Source organism: Etheostoma spectabile, chromosome 5 (genome assembly GCF_008692095.1).
Source record: "Etheostoma spectabile isolate EspeVRDwgs_2016 chromosome 5, UIUC_Espe_1.0, whole genome shotgun sequence".
In the NCBI taxonomy this organism is placed as follows: Eukaryota; Metazoa; Chordata; class Actinopteri; order Perciformes; family Percidae; genus Etheostoma; species Etheostoma spectabile.
The window spans coordinates 15,737,366-15,746,908 of NC_045737.1; the positions used below are offsets into that span (position 1 = coordinate 15,737,366).

The following is a 9,543-nucleotide window of genomic DNA, read 5'->3' on the forward strand; positions in this document are numbered from 1 at the left end:
TTTTAGAGAATAAACTTATACAATAGGGTGAATTAATTGATGGTTCGGTTTCATCCAATGAGTAATGAAGATAAACTACCACCAGCTTTATCTTTTAACAGATTGTGAATGCCTATCAGGAGACATGAGTTACAGTACATCCTTTGAGTTGCTTTTCCATGTATGTGGAGATGTTTCCTTGGCCTACTCTAAGAGATTTTGGCCCAGGTCATTCCCCAATTACTATTCAAGTGTTTTATGAGGGGTGATGGGGAGGATAGGACTGCAGACTTTTGTGGAGCACAAAGGGAACTTGTGTTTTATGTTGGGAAGAGGTTGGGGGGAAAAATCCATTGAGTTTGTGGGCGCAATGGATGGCCACTCACCCGTGACAAACATCTGTATAAAAAGCTATTCCGTCTGTCGGCCTGAAGAATATCTCCAAGAACAATGTGCTGTAAAAATGTAGAGTGCTGACGTAAAGAAAGGCTGAACTCAGGAGATACGGACATCTAAAATCCATTAGAGTATAGTTGATAAGGTCATGGCACTTTTGTAATGAAAAGACAGGATTTGAGGGGGTAGGAGAGTAAAAGAAGCTTTATGGCTAAGGAGGACTTACCAGTCCGTCACAGTTGTTAATGGCAACCGAGGCCCCGGGAACGTCTGTGATGTCACCGATGAAGGTGCAGTCTGTTTTAAGCAGCTCACGTTGCAGTATCCTCTCCGCCCTGCTGGTGGCTTCGGTCTGGTTGGCGCCCGTACTGGCATCGTCACCGGCGCTGACGTTCCCAAAGCCTTGGATCTCGTCGTGCCACTCCACCATCGCGCCGGGCGCCACCAGTCTGTTGTTGGGACGCAGACGTAGGTGGAACTCCTTCCCGAAGGCGGAGATGTTGAAGAAAAGTTTTTGTTCAACTTCACCAGAAGAAAGCACCTCCCTCTTGACACGCTGCTTGTGCTTGGCAGAGAGCAGGTGTGACAGGTAGTGTCCATGAGAGTCTGTGCTGAAGGGAGTGACCAGGCCGTATTCCTTCAGACGGCTTCTCAGCTGGTCTGTAAAACAACACAACGACAATGAGATCTTTTTTTCAAGGCACCAGGAAGTAGAAGTAACAATACACTATTGCATGTGTGTAAAATAAGTAAGTCTCAGTCCAAATGTTCACGTGTTGAGGATATAATGCTCTGAACTATTTAAGTCAATCAATCAAACATTTATTTTAAGAAACTCTCTTAAAAATACCCATAACAAGTTTCCAGAATCAAAATTAGTTTAGTTTAGTTTATTTGTTTTACAGAACATAAAAACAAATTACATTGAAGAAATACAAAAATACATGTGAGGATGTGGTAGAAACCTGTAACGGGTTATATAAAAACCCCAACCAAAGGAGATACACCAATGTAAACATAAAATCTTTTACATTTTAAGTGTTAGGGAGCAAAAAGTTCATAAAAACAGAAATAATTGCCATGTTTACAGTAAAAACAACTGTTTTCTAAGAGTTTTCTTTTCTAAAATCACATAATTTAGACAGCAGGGCATTTTTAAGTCTATTTTTATTCATAGAAAGTGACACAGAGGAATACATAAATGTAAATTTTCATTCCACAAAATAACTCTACAAAATTTAAAAGAGAACTGACCGTGAAATGTTTTGTACAAAGTAAATAAAATGTAATAGTTTGTTTGGTCTAGCTAACTTTCAGAATCCCAAATACACAATTTACTCAATCGTTTAAAACAAATAAAAAGAACAAATCCTCACATGTAAGAAGCTGGAGCTGTGGAACGTTTGGTATTCTTGATTAATTTCCTATCAACTAAATTATTGATCAACAAATCATTCCAAATCAAGATCCAAGGTCAGGTTTTTCCTGAGACTGTAGGCCATTTTATTACTATCATGAATATTACTACCATCATCATCATAAAAGAACAAAAAAAATACCTAAAAAGAGATTGTGTTGGTGTGGCCATATTGCTACAGGTAGGTTTAAAGTCCAGTTTTAAGAATTCAAGATGAGGATGGGGAAGTATCTATTTATTTAACCAGGGTAATCGCTATGTAAATGTGTACAAACTCTGAGAAAAAAGTCAGAACTCTGTGATTAAAGTAAAAATTCGGAATTTTTTTTATCTTTAAACTCAATACATGTGATTGTATTTCTGTAAAAAAAACAAACAAAAAAAAACGCCTATAATGTAGAATAAGTATAGCAGCACTTTCTACCATAAGAAATCCCCAATAAAGGCTTCTGAACCAAATACTACACAACTGGACATGTTCCAGAAGCAATGTGGTCCAAACATGGGAAGAAATTTAACAACATTGGCTACCAAGATTACAGGTTTCCCTGCTGTTAGCATGTGGCTAAATGTAGCAGAAGAAAGGCTGTTATGGAGCCTATAGCAACAACGTAGCCTATAGCCGCAAAAATCCCCAATAAGGCTATTAAACCAAAAACGACACAATCAAACATGTTCCAACAGGAATGTGATCCTAAATTGGGGACACATTAATAACATCGGGAACCCAGAGTATATGTAAAATATAAACACTGCAGTAACGTCTATGTGAAAGGTGTTGACGCCTGCGCAGTATGCTCTTGTTGCCGTTAACAGGTGTATCGGGCACAACCTAGCATCTACCCATAGTACGTGATCCTCACCACTTGTAGTCGCCGTTTTACTCCGCTCAGATGCCTGAACCTCCCAGTCGAGAGTAGAGACTGAACTCTGCTGGCTCGTGCTGTGCACTACATCATTTCATACAGCATCTCTACATCAGTTTTATAGAAAGAGGAGTGTCTGTATTTTTGATGGTATTGAAAAACATACAGTTGGCATTTCTTAAAACCATATACCGCAATATCGTTATACCGCCAAAGCCTATTCTTGATGCAAAAAAACCCGCAAGAGTTAATTTTTCCTTAAAGACAGAGTTTAAATCATAAGTTTGCGCCTCTGTCTTGATACCTGAAAGGTAAACCATAGAAGAAGTACACACGTGCACACTACAAAGTATTCTACCCAGACTTTCTGCATGGGCCTTTCTTGAAACAACACTTATGTTGTGCCAAAGTATTGGTCTTTGAATGAGTAAGAATGCTGTGATATTCTTGTACCGTCATGTTTTATGCATGGCCTTGTTCTACATCACAGATTCAACAAGTCAAATTGAATTATGCTTTAGGTCTGGCAATGCAACTACAGGTCCAACTGAAGCATTTCATTTAGACAGCCTAGAGAAGAAAAACGTCCTTCCAGATGATCTTGATAAGCAGTTGCTGCCTTTTACATTTCCTAAGTAAATACCTAGCTCACAAAAAAAGATGGATCCTGTACTGGATGTTAGTCAAGATGCGTTTTATCTTGGCATAATGCCTCATTAACCCTCAGGCTCTTGTTCATTGGCTAATTTGTGGTCAACTCAATTGCACAAGGAAATCTGTGGGCCTTGAAAAAACTCTTAAAAAAAAGGAAATTTCCACCCAGGCTTGGTTTGCTTTTCCAAATGTGTGCAATGGCAGGCACATTCTAAAATCTTTGGTTTGGTTTTGGTTGGAAAAAAATGTAGAATGAATATCGAAACCTCGTAATTATCTTGTAGGTTTTGACTAGAAGATATTCAAACAGGTGTCAATGGTGAAACTCAAATTACAAGCCTGAGGAAACGGCATACTTTACAAATCATAGTGTGCTCGTTCTGGACACGTGGGAAGAATTTGGGGAAAAGCATGCATATATCAAACAGCCAATCTGGTGATAGTACCGATAAAATGACGCACCATAAGATGTGAGTGATGGCAGAAGCTTCATCACACTGGCTTTGTAAAGCTAACAGAGATAAGCAGACATAGAGCATCTTTGTTAAATCTCCTCAACCGAAGCAAACTGCGGGCACGTGTCTGGTTTTGAACATGCATCAAGGGCCTTTTTTACACGGCCAACACCTCCAGTTACATCACGCTATGGCTTTTCTCTCTCTGCAAACATGAATAATGAATAATACCGTGTTAGTCGTTTGATACTGATATGTGAAAATCTTGTGCAACATGTGGAAGGCTAATTTATAGTTAATATTTCCAGACAGTATGTTGTTTTTGCAGAAATACTGTTGTGACAAATCTTTAAAGGACGCAAAGGTTATAGAGCCATGAGTCAAAGAGGCACCAAGAATTAGTTCTGTTCATGGCTGAGTATTTGAATAGTGGGGTTTCACTTAATCCTCAGGAGGCCCAGGTCTCAAGAGCCATTTCTTCTCCTGAGAAGAGGAAAAAAAAGCACATTTCTGTACATTCTACAATAGTTCTTTCAGAGCTACAACGCAGGTGCATTTAGATTTCTTTTTAAAGACTCTGTAAATTTGGATTCAAATCATGTCAAAGTAAGAGTTCAGTTTATTTGTTATGATCCTTAAGACTTTCATAAAATGTAACACTAGCCAATGAATCTATTGACAATCAGTAGTAATCTCTCTATATAGTAGTTGTTACTGGTTGTGGCTGAGTCTGCTATTGTCACGCTGGACTTAGTTGACCTTAACATGAGGGATTCACAAAAACGCATCTACAAAACAAGACAACAGTCATTGTCATGGATCATTTTTAACAACTACTATTGTAGTAGCACAGTATTAAATCAGATTCTCGTTATTTCTCTCCCACCTCTATTAAAACAACGCAAGATTGTTTGGTTTTTCTAAAACTGCTCAAATTGATCAGTTGCACTTGTTGTATTTCTGATAAAGTAGCGTTTAAGGAGCGATTGCTCTAGCACCAAGCCACACTTTAGGGATTTAACACCCAAAACTTAGCCTAGTTTTTACACTGAGTACCATGTATCGTTCTAAAAGGTATTACGCTTCAATGCTACAATGCTGTCTCAGAACTTTACTCATTGCACTTTAGAGTACCTCTCTTTTTCTCTATTCAAAGTGATGCATTGTGTCAAAGTATAAAGGCAAAGCTAGAAAGTAGAAAGGTTTCTGAGGAAGGTTTTTCACTTTCTCCATTGACATCCATGTTTACAGAGGTCAATAAAATACCATTTAAAGACAATTAAAACAGATTCAGTACAGATTCACTAGATTGCACAATCGCAAGGTGAAATGGTCGTCATTAACTGGATTGCCTGATGCAGGTTCCAGTTTCAGACACTGTTAGACGATCCGACAAGCACTTTATGTGAAGAATACTTAGTCATTTAGATTGCAACTATATGGATATGACAAAAAGGAGCAACTTAACGCGTCAACTTAAACTTCACTCATGCAAGAGTATTTTTGTATACTTATCCCAAACTTCTCGTACTTTTTTTCCGTTTAGTTTGCACGTACATGTTCCAATTGAGATTAACGAAACTCTCTTCAAACCGCTTGTTTCAACCTGATGAATGCCACATGTTCATGAAGAGGTGCTCGCTCATGAGATGTGATCATTAGCATGATCAACGCCCCTACTTCATGTTCTTCTCCGTTTGTGGGAAGGTTTGGCTCACAAAAACGAGGAAAAAGAACTTTGTGGAGAACAAATACAGCAGCGTCAGTGGATGTATTATGAGACCCAAAATAGAAATTGTAAATATTAGCGATGTATTGTTTCTGAAATAAAAGAGGAATCTTTTGACATGAAGTTGATATAAAAATAAAATAAATAAAACGTGTACAGTCAAGATGACATGACAGTAACAGATGAGAGTATTATACAGTAGCTGATCGTACATTGCAACTTGTATAAAGACCTGGATGTTGTCTGCTTAGCCATATATTCATACATTCATTCACATAAATTTGTGTGCCAAATGTGCCAATATAATGTTAACATCTTAACATTCAGTTTAGTGTGAACAAAGTGAACAATCGTTTCGTTTAATATCTAAGAGATTGTTGAATGTGACAAGTTCTCATGAATCACTTGGGAACAACATGTGTTGGTACAAGTGGTTCTCGCACGAGGCTCTTTGACTTTAACTTGTAAAAGAAGGAGAGTCGGAGGTGAACATTTAAGAGGAACCACACTAAATGAGTGCAATAACTGATTTACAAGGCTGATAATGGGCAAAAGAAGAGCCAGCAGTGGCAGACTACAAGGAAAAAACGCCATCACAGTCTAACTGGCAGCTGACATCTCGCTGTGCCAGGGGCCTTGAGGTGCTCAGAAGATAACGGCGGGTGTAAAAGGATCCTAGGTGGACGCTGTTGCAGCTCACTTGTTTCTTAACCTCAGAATGGATAACAGATGTGCAAGATTTAGAAGTGGAATTTTCTTTCCTGTATAACAAAGCCCTTGAAGCAGTTTGCTCATGTAATATACGTGTGTGTGTTTAGGGGGAATGGTAGGGTAGTAGCAGAGGGGGGAGAGTGTGTTACAGAGCTCCTCACACACAAACTCCCCTCCCACCTTGATCTCAGTGCAAGGTTGTTCTACTGAGTTTTCCTTCTACTTTCTCACACCTTAACATCTAACTATGCACTAGATGAAGAGGAAATAAACAGGACTTACCCTCGCTATCTACTTCACCAGCCTGTAAGAGTGAGAGGAATAAAAAAAAGAAAATCGTTAAATGCGTTACAGCAAGAAAGAAATGTTAATTTGACAGTCCAGCAGCCACATAAGGTGCTTGTAAAAAAGTAACAAAAATGCCTCTATTTTACAAGTCTTATATAACAGGCTAAAGTCATGCGTGTGCAGTGTCAATATGGACTTCACAGAGGAAGTAGTGTGCGCATTCACACAGCCAGATATAAAAGATTGGAGAGAGTTTTTTAAAAAACTGTGTGGGCTACCGCTTATCTGCGCTACAGCTGCTTTAACTTGATGTTAACGGGAGAAGCGAACGAGTTGAGCAACGGTTGGAGAGTCAAATGTGAAGCGGTGCGGACACTTACCTTGTCAGCTGAAGTCAATACAAATCCTAGGAGTAGTAACGCTAGTGATAGGACAGCCATCACGAGTCTTTCAGTGATGAAGAAACACCTTTACCTCACCGTCAAATTCAAATCAAGACCAAAAATCAGGAAGGATACTACGCAATTGCGGCTCATTCAACAGTTATCAAAGTGGACGTGCAGCCTCTGTTTTACTTCAAAAGAATAAAAACACTTCTAAAAGTTTCATTAACGCAGGAGTGAGGCGAGTTGCGACACTTTGTCAGTCAGTCAGTGTATTTTTTTTCTGTTGGACTGCAAGTTTCTAGAAAGTTTTTGTTTTTTTTGTTGTTGGTGGAAGTTAGTAGGACATCCCCTCTGCCGCTGGCCGGACAGAGCTGCAGTGTGTGAAGCTCTTGCAACCTGGCACTTGGCTCCCCTGGCTAATAAACGGCGAAGACCAACCCTGAGTGACGTCACTCCGCCCCGTCCTCGAGCCTCAAACACATGGAGGGACAGAGAAGGAGGGGGAAGAACCCCATCTCCCCTAACCTCATCCCAGGACAGGATGATACATAACATTAATGCCGATAACTTCATTATAAACCCAAATATAGCCATTGGTTAACTTCCAATCCATGAACTGAGAACAAGACTGGTTGAGTCAGAGGGAAGGCGGAACAATACTATAATAAAAATAAAACAGGACCCATGTCCTGACATTATTGAAGAGAAATAGAGAAAAGGTACTGAAACCTAAATTCATTCATTAAATCCAAAAAATAAAAACTAGCACCAGTACAAATACCACACTATAACTGTAACACTTTGAACCTCAGGCATGTTTCTTGCCTATTTGCCTATTTTTATTATTAGTATTTTTTTTTTGGGACTTGTTGTGACCCCTTAAGCTCAGTCTACCTTGGTCTACCTCTCATCGTTCGCAGATTTTTGCCTCAGTTTAGTGACTAGTCGTGAGCAGTTCAGCCCAAGAAGGATTTTTATTTCTCAGATTATTTCATTTGATGGATTTTTAGAGGCCTGGAGAGGGGAAAGTATTCAATATTTCACCCGAAAAATTAGGTTATCGTTATTGTCCCACTAAAGGGAAATTTGTTTTGCAGCCAGGGTTCGCATGAAAAGAGAATGAAGAAACACAGGACACATCAACACAGTAAATCATAGAGCTAGAGCAGGGAAATTCACACCAAGAGTGCAAGGGAAGTAAAATGCTACAATTAAATTCAAATCAGATCCTTTTTTCTTCTTTCTTTAATAATCTTCAGACCCCTGGATAGGGTCCCGACCCTAGTTCCTGTTAACACCGAAAGTACTAGCAATAATAATTATAATGCCTGTTGCCTACCCTTCCTCATCTGAACACATGGTGGGACAGGAGAACAGGGAGAAGCACTCACCTTCAACAACCCAAACGGATGAGGAAAAGAAGATACTGGTAATACTAAGGCAATACATATTCTCCATGAAATGAACAGGAATCTCTATTAAAATCAAACAGTTATACACTGATGAATTGACTGAAATTACTTTTGATTTTGGAAGGAATTACAGTTTTTGTTTCAAAGAAGTAGCTTTTGTTTCATTATTTCTTTAAATTTGTTCTTCAGCTACATGTCTCATGCGTCTGACTGTAAATCTTAAAATATTTCGACTTAAATACTTTTGACATGAACCATTTGTTTGAGAGCAGCAGAGGGCCGCTCTCAGCTGATTGGAAAGCACCGGAGGGTAATGGATGCATGTTATATCAGGTTAGGTCTGCAATAATATGAACTGTAGTCCACCTCATTACTGACTGCACATCATCGACTTCCCTCTCTCTTTCCCCATGTAAGGGCTCTCTCAGGTAGAAATGCCCTGACTTCAAAAAAAAAAAGGTTCAGTGAGAGCATTTGAATATTATTACAGAAATTCTGGGATCGGGGGCACCTGCTCCGCTGGAGCAGCGGAGATATGAGGAAATCTCTGGGTGGAATACATTAGCCTAAATGTCTCCAACAACTTAAAAGGAAGTCAAATTGTTCAAGCACAACGCTTTCTAAATAATCAGTAACATTTATAAATATTGGAGGCTTCCCACAAACATGGAAATGTGCTGTTAAAAACACCACCTACCTGCAAACAAATTCAGCATAGGAGTAGGAAGTTGTGGAGTGATCCAATTTGATTTCCCAGCAGCAGGTGCCTACTGAGAGGAAATATTCATGTACCACCAGAACAATCTAAAACACTCCACCATAATAATAAGTCCTATAACAATGTGTTCTGCAGAACATTGTCTGCAGTGACAAATCTAATGGAGGGGGACTCTGTACTGTGGCAAGGACTGAGACTCTGTACATGGGCTCAACTAGGAAAGCAACTCAGGCGCCCCCTCTGTTGTATCTTTGAGCAACATATATCACCTGTACACTGAACCAGCTATCCATGAACCCGAACCACAGGGTGAAGCAGTATTGGCCTTTCTGGAGGGCTAGTAAATTACAAAATGTATAGAAATAGCTTTTTTTTTTTAAATAGACGTTTTTAACCCTTAACCTCTGCTTGTCTTACTATTGATTCTTGACTATGATCTGAAGCAAATGTTGCCGTAGCTTTTATTCCTCCTGGACCAAGTTGACCTTTACTCTAAAGAAATCTCTCTGATTTCTTACCATTGGAAGAAGGC

The 9,543-nt window shown here is 39.3% G+C and overlaps 1 protein-coding gene across 1 annotated transcript in view; it reads right to left on the reverse strand.

Annotated features, from left to right (window-relative positions):
- Positions 1 to 7,256, reverse strand: part of adamts3 (ADAM metallopeptidase with thrombospondin type 1 motif, 3) — a 170,905-nt gene extending 163,649 nt beyond the window's left edge. The window contains exons 1-3 of the mRNA XM_032516121.1: positions 6,876 to 7,256; positions 6,490 to 6,511; positions 602 to 1,035 (exon numbers count right to left, since the gene is read on the reverse strand). Of these exons, the coding sequence (XP_032372012.1) occupies positions 602 to 1,035; positions 6,490 to 6,511; positions 6,876 to 6,935 (516 nt within the window). The 5' untranslated portion in view covers positions 6,936 to 7,256. The remainder of the gene's footprint in view (positions 1 to 601; positions 1,036 to 6,489; positions 6,512 to 6,875) is intronic.
- Between the last annotated feature and the right edge of the window lie 2,287 nt (positions 7,257 to 9,543).